Source organism: Podarcis vaucheri (genome assembly GCF_965113315.1).
Source record: "Podarcis vaucheri genome assembly, chromosome: 18".
Lineage (NCBI taxonomy): Eukaryota > Metazoa > Chordata > Lepidosauria > Squamata > Lacertidae > Podarcis > Podarcis vaucheri.
Window position 1 is genome coordinate 6,710,371 of NC_138756.1, and position 15,691 is coordinate 6,726,061.

At 45.9% G+C, this 15,691-nt stretch overlaps 2 protein-coding genes across 2 annotated transcripts in view; both read right to left on the minus strand.

Annotated features, from left to right (window-relative positions):
- MAP2K2 (mitogen-activated protein kinase kinase 2) overlaps window positions 1-3,661 on the minus strand; it is a 36,713-nt gene extending 33,052 nt beyond the window's left edge. Inside the window, exon 1 of the mRNA XM_082206575.1 lies at window positions 3,404-3,661. Within this exon, the coding sequence (XP_082062701.1) occupies window positions 3,404-3,501 (98 nt within the window). The 5' untranslated portion in view covers window positions 3,502-3,661. The remainder of the gene's footprint in view (window positions 1-3,403) is intronic.
- Window positions 1-15,691, minus strand: part of TNFAIP8L1 (TNF alpha induced protein 8 like 1) — a 162,731-nt gene that overhangs the window by 6,288 nt on the left and 140,752 nt on the right. The window lies entirely within an intron of this gene.

The following is a 15,691-nucleotide window of genomic DNA, read 5'->3' on the forward strand; positions in this document are numbered from 1 at the left end:
TTATTCCTCTGCCCTCAGAAGCTCAAGGTGGTGGAAACAGGCAGGAGATGGCATTTTCTGTGGAAACCCCTCCCAAGTTGTGCAACTCTTGAGGGGCATGTGGCAACTTCACTTTAGTTGTTCTTATTTTTATCTGTAAGCTGCCTTGAGTTCCGTGTCAGAGAAAAGGGTGGGGATAATAACTATTATTATTATTATTATTATTATTATTATTATTATTATTATTATTATTATTTCCCCTCTCGGTTTTAACATGATTCTCAGATACAGAAATTTAATTCAATTCAATTATTTATTAATTAATCAATCTATGTGGCAGGGGACAGCAGTGGTGGTTGTCTGTTTGGTTGCAAGTCACATTGGGTTGCCCTAAGCAGCCAACAAATTCAGCAAGTAATCATAACAATATGTTGTTGTTGTTTAGTTGTGTCCGACTCTTTGTGACCCCCTGGACCAGAGCACACCAGACACTCATGTCTTCCACTGCCTCCCGCAGTTTGGTCAAACTCATGCTGGTAGCTTCGAGAACACTGTCCAACCATCTTGTCCTCTGTCATCCCCTTCTCCTTGTGCCCTCCATCTTTCCCAGCATCAGGGTCTTTTCCATAACAATATAGTTTTCGGTAAATGCTGAAGCCTCACCTCTTCTGACCCAGCTTTTGGCACCTGAGGTACGTATTTATAAAGACATGCCTTCTTTCTGAGATTGCTATGTTGTTTTAAAACATTGTGCAACATTGTGCTTTTCATCTTAGTGCTGTCTTTTAGTTGCTGTAACCAGCCCCAGGACTTTAAAGGGAAGGGCGGATAATAATAATAATTATTATTATTCCCACAAGCGCCCACCCTTCCTCCCTCAGTCTAACACCCCCACACCCTTTATTCCCTTTTCTAGACCTCCTCTTCCCCACCTCTGCATCCCCACACCCTACTTTTATATGTATTTTATATGTATTTATATGTATTTCTTCCCACGATCGCAAGCCACTTTTAAAAAACCCCCACACACAACACCTTGTGTAACGTTGTGTGTTTCCGTGGAAGCGTTATGCTTTTCACTTGCTGCAACCTGCCCTGAGACCGTACGGGGGAAGGGTGGGCAATAATAATAATAATAATAATAATAATAATAATAATAATTTATTTATACCCCGTCCATCTGGCTGGGTTTCCCCAGCCACTATGGGCGGCTTCCAACTGAATATTAAAAACAATACAGCATTAGACATTAAAAACTTCCCTAAAGAGGGCTGCCTTCAGTTGTCTTTTAAAAGTAAAATAGGTGTTTATTGCCTTGACATCTGCTGGGAGGGCGTTCCACAGGGCAGGCGCCACTACCGAGAAGGCCCTCTGCCTGGTTCCCTGTAATCTTACTTCTCACAATGAGGGAACCGCCAGAAGGCCGTCGGCGCTGGACCTCAGTGTCCGGGCTAAATGATGGGGATGGAGACGCTCCTTCAGATATACTGGACCGAGGCCGTTTAGGGCTTTAAAGGTCAGCACCAACACACTGAACTGTGCTCGGAAACGTACTGGGAGCCAATGCAGATCTCTCAGAACCGGTGTTATGTGGTCCCGGTGGCCGCTCCCAGTCACCAATCTAGCTGCCGCATTCTGGATTAATTGCAGTTTCCGGGTCACCTTCAAAGGTAGCCCCACGTAGAGCGCATTGCAGTAGTCCAAGCGGGAGATAACTAGAGCATGCACCACTCTGGCAAGACAGTCTGCGGGCAGGGAGGGTCTTAGCCTGCGTATCAGATGGAGCTGGTAGACAGCTGCCCTGGACACAGAATTAACCTGTGCCTCCATGGACAACTGTGAGACCAAAATGACTCCCAGGCTATGCACCTGGTCCTTCAGGGGCACAGTTACCCCATTCAGGACCAGGGAATCCCCCACACTATACATTATTTCTATGCCTTCATCCTAAACCACGGGGCGCTTTGCAATATATACATATAACGCATACCCTAGCAAATCACAAAAACAATTACACCCCCCCCCAAAAAAAACCCAACCACTTTAAACAGATGATTTGATGAGCCAAAGGTTGTGGGAGAATCCTAGAATTGTAGAGTTGGAAGGGTCACCCAGCCTAACCCCCTGCAATGCTGGAATGAAGAGAAATGTTTTTGGCTGGCACCTAAAATATATGCAAAGAGCCTCTCTGGGAAGAGCATCCCACAAGCTATTATTATTATTATTACTAATAACAAGTCAGTCTTATCCCCCCTCCCCCACACCCCCTGCCTTAATAATAATAATTCAGTCTAACACCCTCTCCCCCCACACCCCCTGCCTTAATAATAATTCAGTATAACACCCCTCCCCCTGCCTTAATAATAATAACTCAGTAAAACACCCCTTCCCCTGCCTTAATAATAATAAATCAGTATAACACCCCTCCCCCTGCTTTAATAATAATAACAATGATGATGATAATAGTAATTCAGTATAACACCCCTCCTCCTGCTTTAATAACAATAATAATTCAGTATAACGCCCCTCCCCTGCCTTAGTAATAATAATAATTCAGTATAACACCCCCTCTCCCTGCCTTAATAATAATTCAGTCTTACACCCCCTCCCCCCACACACCGTGCCTTAATAATAATTATTCAGTCTAACATCCCCCTGCCTTAATAATAACAAAAATTCAGTATAACACCCCCTCCCCCAGCTTAATAACAATAATAATAATAATTCAGTCTAACACCCCCTCCCCCTGCCTTAATAACAACTCAGTCTTACACCCCCTCCCCCCACACACCGTGCCTTAATAATAATAATTCAATATAACACCCCTCCCAATGCCTTAATAATAATAATTCAGTATAACACCTCCTCCCCCGGCTTAATAATAATAATAATAATCCAGTATAACACCCCTCCCCCTACCTCAATAATAATAATAATTCAGTATAACACCCCCTCCCCCTCCCCAATAATAATAATAATCCAGTATAACACCCCCTCCCCCTACCTCAATAATAATAATAATTCAGTATAACACCTCCTCCCCCTACCTCAATAATAATAATAATCCAGTATAACACCCCCTCTCCCTACCTCAATAATAATAATAATCCAGTATAACACCCCCTCCCCCTACCTCAATAATAATAATAATTCAGTATAACACCCCCTCCCCCTACCTCAATAATAATAATAATTCAGTATAACACCCCCTCCCCCTCCCCCTATAATAATAATAATTCAGTATAACACCCCCTCCCCCTCCCCCAATAATAATAATAATAATTCAGTATAACACCCCCTCCCCCCCCACCCTGCCTTCCCTTTCCTAGCCCTCCCCTCGCCCCCTTCCGCCTCCTCCCAGCCCCACTTCCAAAGGCCTCCGCCCCCCCCCGGAGACCCCTCCCCGCCTCCGTCCCGCACTCACTCGGAGCCGTCGCCCTCCCCGCCTGTGGGGCTGGGCCCTTCGGCGATGGTGGGGGTGATGTTGAGGGCCGGCGGCACCAGCTTCCTCTTGGCCGGCATGGCGGCGGCGGCGGCGGCCTTCTTCCTCAGCGAGGGCCTCGCCTCAGTCGCGGCGTCGCCGTCGTCATCCCCCGGCTCGGCGAGCTACGCGAGGCCGAGGCTGCGCGTGAGGCCTACCTGCGCTCCCAAGCCCGGCCCTTCAGGGGAACGCGGAGCTGGGGTGGGAGGGGGGAGGAGGAGGAGGAGGGGCGTGGCCAAAGGGAGAGGAGGAGAGGGACGGCCGCCCCACCAACACCACACGCCCACGCCCCATTGGGCGAGCTCCGCGAGTCCTCTCCACCGATTGGGCGGCGTGCCCGGCGCCCCCGGGCCCCATTGGTCGGTTCGGTTCGGCAGCGCACGCGCAGGACGGTGCCCGCCAACGGGATTGGCTGCTGCGTTTGAGGTCGCAACGCCTACCCTTTTCCTCTTTTCTTTCCCCCGCCCACAGCCTGCTGTGATTGGTTAGGCGTTTATACCCGAAGTCCTAGAACGCGCGCGTGCGTACATGGGACGTACGGCAAGGTCCCGGGGGGAAGGCGGCGAAAAGGAAATCTCGCGAGAGCCGACCGGAGAAAGATTGGTTTCGAGACGGGAAAGAGCGGCGCATGCGCGTGGGGAGTGGAGTGCTGGATGGGCGGGAAAGGAAAATGGGCGGGAAAATTATTGGCCGTAGGGGAGATTGACAGAAAGAGAATTATCTCATCTCGGTAATGGCAGGGAAGCAGCCAAAGTCCAAGCACCCAAAACACTTATCAAAGGCCCTACTATGAATAAATAAGAGCACCTCTGAGGCTGTGCAGAGTGCATCTTCCCCTCACCAATGAATTTCACTGAGGTAACTTTAAGATGCTGCGTCTTCCCCCAGAGGATTGTGGGAACTGTAGTTTGCCCCACACAGAATGACAGTTCCCAGCAGCTTAGGCAGACTACAGTTCCCAGGATTCCTTGGGGCAGGCCATGTTTTTTAAAAGTATGGAGGCAAATTTCAATAGGCTTGCTTCGATTATAACTAAGGTCATAAATATATTTTAAGCTCATGGCATCCCTCCTCCCCCCAAGTCTCCTGGGAAATGTATTTTATCCATCACAGAGCTGCAATTCCCAGCAAACCTTATTTCCCAAGGTTTTCTCCCAGGGGAAGTTATGTGCAAATGTAAATGGTCTATAGCTCTGTTTGTGGAGCACAGCAAAACGTGGGATTTTCGCTGCCAAAAGCTGGAAATCTTTCGCCAAAGTTTGGAGCAAATTGGGTGATGTTGGGATTCTGGGGTGACCCTATGATACCCCTGGGTTTGAGGGTTTATAGTTCCATTTGCAGGACGCTGCAAAATGTGGAGCTTTTCCTGCAAAAAGCTGCAAAACGTTTGCCAACCTTTGGTGCCGGTTTTGAGTGAATCAGGCGATGTTGGGTTTTGGGGTGTTAGCTACGAACCCCAGTTTGATGCATCAATTACTCCTTTTGTGGGGCGCTGCAAAATGTTTTGCTGCAAAAAGCTGTAAAACTTTTGTCAAAGTTTGGCGCCAATTTCGAGTGAATCAGGTGACATTGGGTTTTGGGGTGTTAGCTATGAACACCAGTTTGATGCATCAATGATTCCTTTTGTGGGGCACTGCAAAATGTGGGGCTTTTGCTGCAATAAGCTGCAAAACCTTTGTCAAAGTTTGGTGCCAATTTCAAGGGAATCAGGCGATGTTGGGTTTTGGGGTGTTAGCTACGAACCCCAGTTTCATACATGAATTACTCCTTTTGTGGGGCGCTGCAAAATGTGGGGCTTTTGCTGCAAAAAGCTGCAAAACATTTGCCAACCTTTGGCGCCGGTTTCGAGTGAATCGGGCAACATTGGGTTTTGGGGTGTTAGCTACGAACCCCAGTTTGATGCATCAATTACTCCTTTTGTGGGGCGCTGCAAAATGTTTTGCTGCAAAAAGCTGTAAAACTTTTGTCAAAGTTTGGCGCCAATTTCGAGTGAATCAGGTGACATTGGGTTTTGGGGTGTTAGCTATGAACACCAGTTTGATGCATCAATGATTCCTTTTGTGGGGCACTGCAAAATGTGGGGCTTTTGCTGCAATAAGCTGCAAAACCTTTGTCAACGTTTGGCGCCAATTTCAAGGGAATCAGGCGATGTTGGGTTTTGGGGTGTTAGCTACGAACCCCAGTTTCATACATGAATTACTCCTTTTGTGGGGCGCTGCAAAATGTGCGGCTTTTGCTGCAAAAAGCTGCAAAACTTTTGCCAACCTTTGGCGCCGGTTTCGAGTGAATCGGGCAACGTTGGGTTTGGGGGTGTTAGCCATGAACCCCACTTTGATGCATCAATGACTCCTTTTGTGGGGCGCTGCAAAATGTGGGGCTTTTGCTGCAATAAGCTGCAAAACCTTTGTCAAAGTTTGGTGCCAATTTCAAGTGAATCAGGCGATGTTGGGTTTTGGGGTGTTAGCTACGAACCCGTTTCATACATGAATTACTCCTTTTCTGGGGTGCTGCAAAATGTGCGGCTTTTGCTGCAAAAAGCTGCAAAACTTTTGCCAACCTTTGGCGCCAGTTTCGAGTGAATCGGGCAACGTTGGGTTTTGGGGTGTTAGCTATGAACCCCAGTTTGATGCGTCAATGACTCCTTTTGTGGGGCACTGCAAAATGTGGGGCTTTTGCTGCAAAAAGCTGCAAAACTTGTCAAAGTTTGGTGCCGATTTCAGGTGATGTTGGGTTTGGGGTGTCAGCTATGAACCCCAGTTTGATGCATCAATTACTCCTTTTGTGGGGCACTGCAAAATGTTTTGCTGCAAAAAGCTGCAAAACTTTGGGAGGAGTATTCAGTTATCTTCCACTGTACTTGGGGGCAGCAGGCTAGCAATAGGGGGCACAGGTGTAATAAACGAAAATCTGCCCTTATTCCCTTATGGGGGACACAAGAGCCCTTATAGAGTCCTTTGTAGATTCTCCATCGGTCAGAGAAAATAACAGAGGCTAACCAGAGAATATTGGGAAGCAAAGCAGCTAGTAAGCTTGATCTTTGTTGAACTGTTGCAACAGGGTGACCCCTTCACACGCAGGAGAAGGAGGAGGACCCAGAACCAAGGTGTGCCCGCCCTTATATAGACATTTTAAATTGCCCGCCCTGGAGTCCAAGACCACCCCCAGAAACATCATACATACATCACAGAAAGGGGTGGTCTACAACAGAAATCTGAGTGCTGTTTACCAGAAATCTGTTGCTTACCTCCTGTCTGGCAGGTTACCTGTTAATGGTCACTTGATTGGATACCCTGGGGAGCCTGGCCAGTCTTTTGTAATGATAAATACCATATTTTTCGCTCCATAAGACACACTTTTTTCCTCCTAGAAAGTAAGGGGAATGTATGCGCGTCTTAGGAAGCGAATGCGTGGTCCCTGGAGCCCAATTGCCCAGGGGTGAAAAGCAGATTGTGCTTTTTTTTTTTTTTTTTTTAGAAAGTGGGAATGGGGTGTTGAAACAAAGCCGCTTAGCAGCTGATCAGCAAGTGATCGGGAGGGGAGATAAGGGACTCTAGCGATACAGGAGGCTGCCACAGCATGAACCACAAAAATCATACATCCAGTGTTTCGTTCAGAATATTTTTTTTTCTTGTTTTCCTCCTCTAAAAACTAGGTGTGTCTTATGGTCAGGTACGTCTTATGGAGCAAAAAATACGGTACTTAGTCACAGACTCACACTATTCATACACAGACATACCCTTAAGACAGGATTTGTGAATGAAAAGACAAAGGGGAGGCTTTTCCATTTTTCTTGAGAAATCATTTGGTCAGTTGGGGAGTGAAAATAGTTTCCGGGCTGTTTTCCTGTGCTGCTTCATACATGTGGTTTATATATTTATGTACGTGTTTGCTTGGTACATTTATGAACATTTATTATATATATAAGACCTTAATATTTTTATTTCACAGGGAAGGCCACATGTCAATCTGTTCCCTCCACGCACCTAAGGTGGCTGCTTCCCTCTGCCTCATCATAGGGCCGGCTCTGGCCTCCATTCAACAGTCCTAAATTACCAACAAGGCATTCTGAGGGAAATTGCAGGGTATTTGCCATAGGAAGCATCGTGCTCACTGCATTCTGTTCTTTCCTCTTGTTTTTTACCTCCTCACCCATCTGCCAAGGCATGTGCATGGCTCTCGGTCCCCATGACAGCCAAAAACTTCTCAGCCGCATAAAAATAGGAAGAACAGAATGAACATTTCGCACTTGTCCCCTGCAAAATGCAATACTGGGTTTGCTAACAGATTGGCTAGCTGGTGAACATGCACAAATGTGCCCTCGGTATAAGAGAGAGACATGTTGTTGTTGTTCAGTCATGTCCGCCTCTTTGTGACCCCATGGACCAGAGCACGCCAGGCACTCCTGTCTTCCACTGCCTCCCGCAGTTTGGTCAGACTCATGTTTGTAGCTTTGAGAACACTGTCCCACCATCTCGTCCTCTGTCGTCCCCTTCTCCTTGTGCCCTCCATCTTTCCCAAGATCAGGGTCTTTTCTCATGAGTTGGCCAAAGTCTTGGAGCCTCAGCTTCAGGATCTGTCCTTCCAGTGAGCACTCAGGGCTGATTTTCTTCAGAATGGAGAGGTCGGATCTTCTTGCAGTCCATGGGACTCTCAAGAGTCTCCTCCAGCACCAGAATTCAAAAGCATCCATTCTTCGGCGATCAGCCTTCTTTATGGTCCAGCTCTCACTTCCATGCATCACTACTGGGAAAACCATAGCTTTAACTATACGGACCTTTGTTGGCAAGGTGATGTCTCTGCTTTTTAAGATACTGTCCAGGCTTGTCATTGCTTTTCTCCCAAGAAGCAGGCATCTTTTAATTTCGTGACTGCTGTCACCATCTGCAGTGATCATGGAGCCCAAGAAAGTAAAATCTCTCACTGCCTCCATTTCTCCCCCTTCTATTTGCCAGGAGGTGATGGGCCCAGTGGCCATGATCTTTGTTTTTTTCCATGCTGAGCTTCAGACCATATTTTGCGCTCTCCTCTTTCACCCACATTAAAAGGTTCTTTAATTCCTCCTCACTTTCTGCCATCAAGCTTTTGTCATCTGCATATCTGAGGTTGTTGATATATATTCCGGCAATCTTAATTCCGTCTTGGGATTCATCCAGCCCAGCCTTTCACATGATGAATTCTGCATATAAGTTAAATAAGCAGGGAGGCAATATACAGCCTTGTCATACGTGGCTGCAGTGCAAACCCAGCTCACGTCCCTTGAGCAGAGCCGGCCCACCTGTTGGGCCAGGTGAAGCGGCCGCTTTGGGCGGCGGGAGTGCAAGACTCACCCACTCCACTGCTTCCACCAAAACGCCTCCCTCTAGCCAATTTCGGAGTGCTGCAGAAGTAGGGTGGGAGGGCGCAGCTTAGCCAGAAAGCATCACTTTTCCTTTTTGCCTCTGGTGGAAAAACAGGATGAAACTCACCTCTGGCAATATGAGACTTACATGCACTGTGTTATGTACTGAAGTTCTCACCCTGGGCCAGCAGGGGGATACTGTAGATAGAATGCAAATGAAGGGTCAAAATTGACGTTCAGTGATTGGATAGTTTGTATGCAAATGAAGGATTGAAAGTGACGTTCAGTGATTGGCTAGTTACAGAAAATGGTTACTGTTGCATTCTAGTGGAGCTCTATATAAGCAGGCTGACCGAGCTCCTCAGTTCAGTTCTGTTCCAGCTTACAATAAAGAGCTGCTTTGGAAGAATCGCTGTGTCGTCTGATATGTTTGCCCACAACTTAACACACTGAGGAAAGGATTTATAATGAATTGAAAAAAGTGTTGAAAAACACATTTATTAAAAAAAAACAGAAGCCTTTTTACTTGGTGTAGTGGGGGGTGAAATCCCCAGAAAGGATGTTACTTTTTTTCTGTTTGCCACAACAGCTGCGAGAATATTGCTAGCGAAGAATTGGAAGAAGCAAGATTTACCAATTATCAAAGAATGGCAGATGAAGATGATGGACTACAGGGAACTTGCCAAACTGACCGGGAGACTCCGAGACCAGAGAGAAGAGACGGTGGAAGAAGGTTGGAAGAAGTTTAAGGAATATTTGAAAAAAATATGTTAATATTTAAATCTTAGAATAGCTCTGGAAGGGGATATAGGCAGTAGGGTTAGAAGTAGAAGATATAAGTAGAAGTATAAGTGATAAAATGTGAAGTTTTTTATGGTTAAAGTAAGTGTGGGGGGGGGAGAGATGGTTAGAAATTATGATATATGTAAACTGCTAAAGATGAAGTAAAATGAAAATCAGATAGGGGGGACTTGGGGAAGCTCACCTAACAATATTTAGAAAAATAAGGATATGACAAGAATTTGTTTGTATTGTTTGTCTTTTCTGTTTGTGCTTTTATTTGTGTTATAAAATGAATAAAAAATTTTGGGGGAAAAATAGAATGAGAGTACAAGAAGAACATACATTTAAAGACGATTGGAAAATTTTTATTGAATGTACGGGAAATAATTGTGTACAGCTGAAAACAGTGGCAGCATTAAGATAAATTCAACAGTGTAAATAAGTTTAGATGGATGCAATAATGGAATACTGAATGGTACAGTTTTTGTAAAATATGCAGGGATTTACGATATGCAAAATGAACCATGGAAAGAGAAGGAGGAAAGTCACTGATATCTTAAAGAAGTAATATTTTAAATTGTAAAACAGAAAATTTAATAAAAATTATATAATGGCCCAGGTTGGGCCACCTTTTGAGATGTCACTGCCAAACTTGGTATGTGGGTTTCTTAGATGGGGATGAAGATATTTGTTGGTGCTTGGCCACCATCTAGAATCAAGATGGCTGGCCGAAATGTGACTTTGGTGCAACTCCGCCTGTTGGCTTTTTTTGGCATACATTTGGGTACCTCTTGAGATACTGTCAGGGAACTGACATCGGAGCGAGAGGCGAAGGGGAGGCTCCCAGATGATGCTGGCGAAGGACCCAGCAGCAGGGGGAGGAACAGCTCAGTAGAGGGGGAAACCAATCAGCGCAACACCAGGGATAAAGGGGGGCAGACGGGGGAAGTGGAGAGAGGGCTCCAGGACTCTTCACTGGACATCAGTGAGGAGAGCCTAGGTCCTCCGCTACCCACGCCTTCCCTGCGCAGAAGACTCCCGCACAGTGAGAGGAGGAGGAGACTGGGTGTCAAACAACTTTTATGTTGGAAGAGGTTCAAGAAACGCCCACTGACGGATTCTGCCAGTGACTGAGGCAGCCACGATGAGAAGGGGCTGTGCAGTCAGAAAGGTTTAACAAGGCAAATTAACCGAGAAAGGCACCAGTTTACGCACGAGTAACTCATACCTATTACAGATACCGTTGCCAAACTTGGCATGAGGGTTCCCGAGGCAAAGGTCTTCATGTTGGCCAGGCAACAATGCTTCCGAATATGCAGTTGCTGGAAAGCACAGGATGGGGAGAGATGCTCTTGCGATCCTGTTCTGTTCCTTGGTTTCCCGTGGGCTTCTGGTTGGGTATTGTTAAGTTGTGGGCGAACATATCAGACGACACAGCGATTCTTCCAAAGCAGCTCTTTATTTGTAAGCTGGAACAGAACTGAACTGAGGAGCTCAGTCAGCCTGCTTATATAGAGCTCCACTAGAATGCAACAGTAACCATTTTCTGTAACTAGCCAATCACTGAACGTCACTTTCGATTCTTCATTTGCATAACTATCTACAGTATCCCCCTGCTGGCCCAGGGTGAGAACTTCAGTACATAACAGGTACCCACCATAAGAACAGGATGCTGGACTACAATTTGGTAAATCTCCCCTGGAAAGGCTAATGTTTGATGCAACCGGTCTGGGGAAATTAATGAGCAAACGCCTAGATTTTATTTCATCGGAATTGAGAGAAGATGGTGTCTGCCGGCAGCGAAATGACTTTTGGATTGATTTGGCATAAACACCAGCGTGTGAGGAGATACTGCAACAACAGCGGAGTGCCATACACTAAAATCCCCACACAAACACATCATTGCTTATTTCAACTGGCTCGTGGAAACAACTCAGAGGCCATGAAAGAAGGAAGGTTAACAACAGGAAGATTTAAAGGAACTATCACCTCCTGGCAAATAGAAGGGGAAGAAATGGAGGCAGGGAGAGATTTTACTTTCTTGGGCTCCATGATCACTGCAGATGGTGACAGCAGCCACGAAATTAAGAGACGCCTGCTTCTTGGGAGAAAAGCAATGACAAACCTAGACAGCATCTTAAAAAGCAGAGACATCACCTTGCCGACAAAGGTCCATATAGTTAAAGCTATGGTTTTCCTGGTAGTGATGTATGGAAGTGAGAGCTGGACCATAAAGAAGGCTGATCGCCGAAGAATGGATGCTTTTGAATTCTGGTGCTGGAGGAGACTCTTGAGAGTCCCATGGACTGCAAGAAGATCAAACCTCTCCTTTTTTAAAAAAAATTATTGGTTTTTCACAGTTTTTATAAACACAAACATTATACAATACAAACAAACAAACAAACAAACAAACAAACAAACACATATAATTTCCAATCCTTTCTTTCTTAAACCTTACTTCACCGACTTTCCCATACCCCCCCTTTCTGCAGCCCAATTTCCAAATTTGTTTCAGCAAATCCTACCCCTTGGTTTTATCCAATTTTCCCTTATTCTTTTCATTTACTTAATCTTTTGCAGCTGTAATCCCCTTTCTTCCAAAACCTCAACATTTTAGCATTCCTTAATTTTACAATATTTCTTAAGATAAATTTTAAATTTCTTCCAGTCTTCATCTGCCGTCTCTTTCCCCTGGTCACGGATTCTGCCAGTCATTTCAGCCAGTCCCATGTAGTCCATCACCTTCATCTGCCATTCTTCCAGAGTGGGTAGATCTTGTGTCTTCCAATACTTTGCAATGAGTATTCTTGCTGCTGTTGTAGCATACATAAAAAAAGTTCTGTCTTTCTTTGACACCAATTGGCCGACAAGAGAAAGGCCTCCGGTTTCTCAAACCTCTCCATTCTTAAGGATATCAGCCCTGAGGGCTCACTGGAAGGACAGATCCTGAAGCTGAGGCTCCAAGACTTTGGCCACCTCATGAGAAGAGGTGGAAAAGACCCTGATGTTGGGAAAGATGGAGGGCACAAGGAGAAGAGGACGACAGAGGACGAAATGGTGGGACAGTGTTCTCGAAGCTACCAGCCTGAGTTTGACCAAACTGCGGGAGACAGTGGAAGACAGAAGTGCCTGGCGTGCTCTGCTAAACGACTAAACAACAACAACATTGGAAAGACTATTCAAGGCAGCAGAGATATGAGATGATCAGAGCCTCCCCCCCCCCCGAACTTGAAGCATGGGAAGTCCCAACAAAAAAATTATAATTTAGGCAGAACATTTGGACTATTTGATATGTATTTGTATATAGTGGTACCTCCGGTTACGTATGCTTCAGGTTACATACGCATCAGGTTACAGACTCTGCTAACCCATAAATAGTGCTTCAGGTTAAGAACTTTTCTTCAGGATGAGAACAGAAATCGTGCTCCAGTGGCGCAGCGGCAGCGGGAGGCCCCATTAACTAAAGTGGTGCTTCAGGTTAAGTACAGTTTCAGGTTAAGAACGGACCTGCAGAACGAATTAAGTACCGTATTTTTTGCTCTATAAGACTCACTTTTTCCCTCCTAAAAAGTAAGGGGGAATGTGTGTGCGTCTTATGGAGCAAATGCAGGCTGCGCAGCTATCCCAGAAGCCAGAACAGCAAGAGGGATCGCTGCTTTCACTGCGCAGCAATCCCTCTTGCTGTCCTGGCTTCTGAGATTCAGAATATTTTTTTTCTTGTTTTCCTCCTCCAAAAACTAGGTGCATCTTGTGGTCTGGTGCGTCTTATAGAGTGAGAAATACGGTACTTAACCCGAGGTACCACTGTAATTTGGAACATTCAATGTGATTTGATTGGATTGTTAAAATGGGAAACTTAATAAAAATGATTTAAAAACAAAACAAAACAGGATTCTGGACTAGATGGGCCACTGAGCTAATCCAGGAGGGCTATTCTTACCTTCTTAACCGCAGGCACATTTTTTTTAGCCAGCGCCTGTAGTCAACGAGACGTAGGTCTTTCAAAAGTTTGTTATCGCTGTGCTGTTAATATTTAAGCAATGTCAGCTTAACCCTTCAGCCTCGGATTGCCCTTTTTCAGATCATCAGGCTCCACAGGTGCCCCTTCTCTCCCCAGCTGTTTCCCACCCATCTCACCTGCGGCCATGATCCAAGGTCAAGTCTCCCTGTAATCTCGATTCCTCTTGGAGAACGTCTGCGTAAAGCAGCTCGTGATCAGGGTGTGACGGGCAGGAGCAGCGATTGGGGTGCAAGGGGCATCCGGCGTTGTCAGCGCCTGGTTATGCAACCATAATAAAAATAAAACCCACAGACTCCAGGAAGGAGACAGTCTTTTTTTAATTGCTGGATTGGGCTTTTCCAATGAGCGCACAACACCAGAGGAGGTGTAAATAGCAGTGGTTGGAGCCACTGAGCCTCTGCGGTGACGGTAAAAATAGTCTGTCAATATGGATTTTGTGGCAAGAGGGTAAAACACGGATGGTTAAACACTTCTTTTATTTTTTTAAATAGACACCTGGGACACAGCAGGACAGCGAGGCAAGAACAGTCTCTTTTCTAGCTGTCTCTTTTATCAGGTCTGTCTTTGAGCCCACAAGTTTCCATTTCTCTCTCTCTCTCTCTCTGTAAAATTTTTATTAGGTTTTCGGTTTTACAATTTAAAGTACTAATTTTTACATCCTTAAGATATCAGTGACTTCCATTCTTCTCTTTCCACAGTTCATTTTACATATCATAAGTGCCTGCATATTTTACAGAAACTATACCATTCAGTATGGGACGCGGGTAGCACTGTGGGTTAAACCACAGAGCCTAGGACTTGCCGATCAGAAGGTCGGTGCTCCCGTTGCTCGGTCCCTGCTCCTGCCAACCTAGCAGTTCGAAAGCACGTCAAAGTGCAAGTAGATAAATAGGTACCACTCCAGTGGGAAGGTAAACGGCGTTTCCGTGTGCTGCTCTGGTTCGCCAGAAGCGGCTTAGTCATGTTGGGTACATGACCCGGAAGCTGTACGCCGGCTCCCTCGGCCAGTAAAGCGAGATGAGCGCTGCAACCCCAGAGTCGTTCGCGAATGGACTGAACTGTCAGGGGTCCTTTACCTTTACCTGTCTGCATGGCATCTTTTGAATTTGTCATGGCAAAGCTATGACTGGTATGCTGCCCTGATCCGGGGTCCCTCCAGACTGGCGAGCTGAATTTGCAACATGTTCTTGACACCTTAATGGTTCATTCTGCTTTCTTTGTGGTTCTGTGATTCCTTCATTAGTTGTTCTGTGATTTATTAGTTTTTCTGCCACTGAGCAACAGCCCTTCCCTTAAAATGTTTCCGCCCGGGAGCTAACCGGGCAACCTTTCGCGAAAGCGACAATTGCTAAAATCGTTATAGTGCAAAAGACGCAGAACAAAAACAAACCAGAACATTTGCGGCATAAAAAGCGATGAGATTGCAGCAAGACATTACAGAATCGGCACTGGATGGTAATGAAGCAGTGTGACCGCCCCAAAACCTTAGCAGCCTCAAACAGTATTAAAAGAGCTATGGTATGTGACGGCTGTGATAGGAATTTTGAGGTCTTAGATATATGGTAATGTTCATAAGTGTACCAACCAAGCATGTACATAGATCAGCACAGGAAGACCGACCTGGAACCATTTTGACTCCTAAACTGAGCAAATGTTTTCTCTGCAAGGTCAAAGTGGGAAACCTCCCATTTCCTCACAAATCCTGTCTTAAGGGCACATTTAAGATATGAATAGGGTGACTTGGTCCAGGAACTACCATATTTTTTGCCCTATAGGACGCACTTTCCCCCCTCCAAAAATGAAGGGAAAATGTGTGTGCGTCCTATGGGGCGAATGCAGGCTTTTGCTGAAGCCTGGAAAGCGAGGGGGGTCGGTACGCACCGACCCCTCTCCCTCTCCAGGCTTCAGGAAGCCATCCGCAAGCCAGGAGTTGCCGCCGGGCTCGCAAGGTTTGCGGATAGCAGCCTGTTCTGGGGGCTGGGGGGGGGAAATTTTATTCATTCCCCCCCAAAAAAACGGGGTGCGTCCTATGGGCCAGTGCGCCCTATAGAGCGAAAAATACGGTAAGTATTTATCATTACAAAAGACT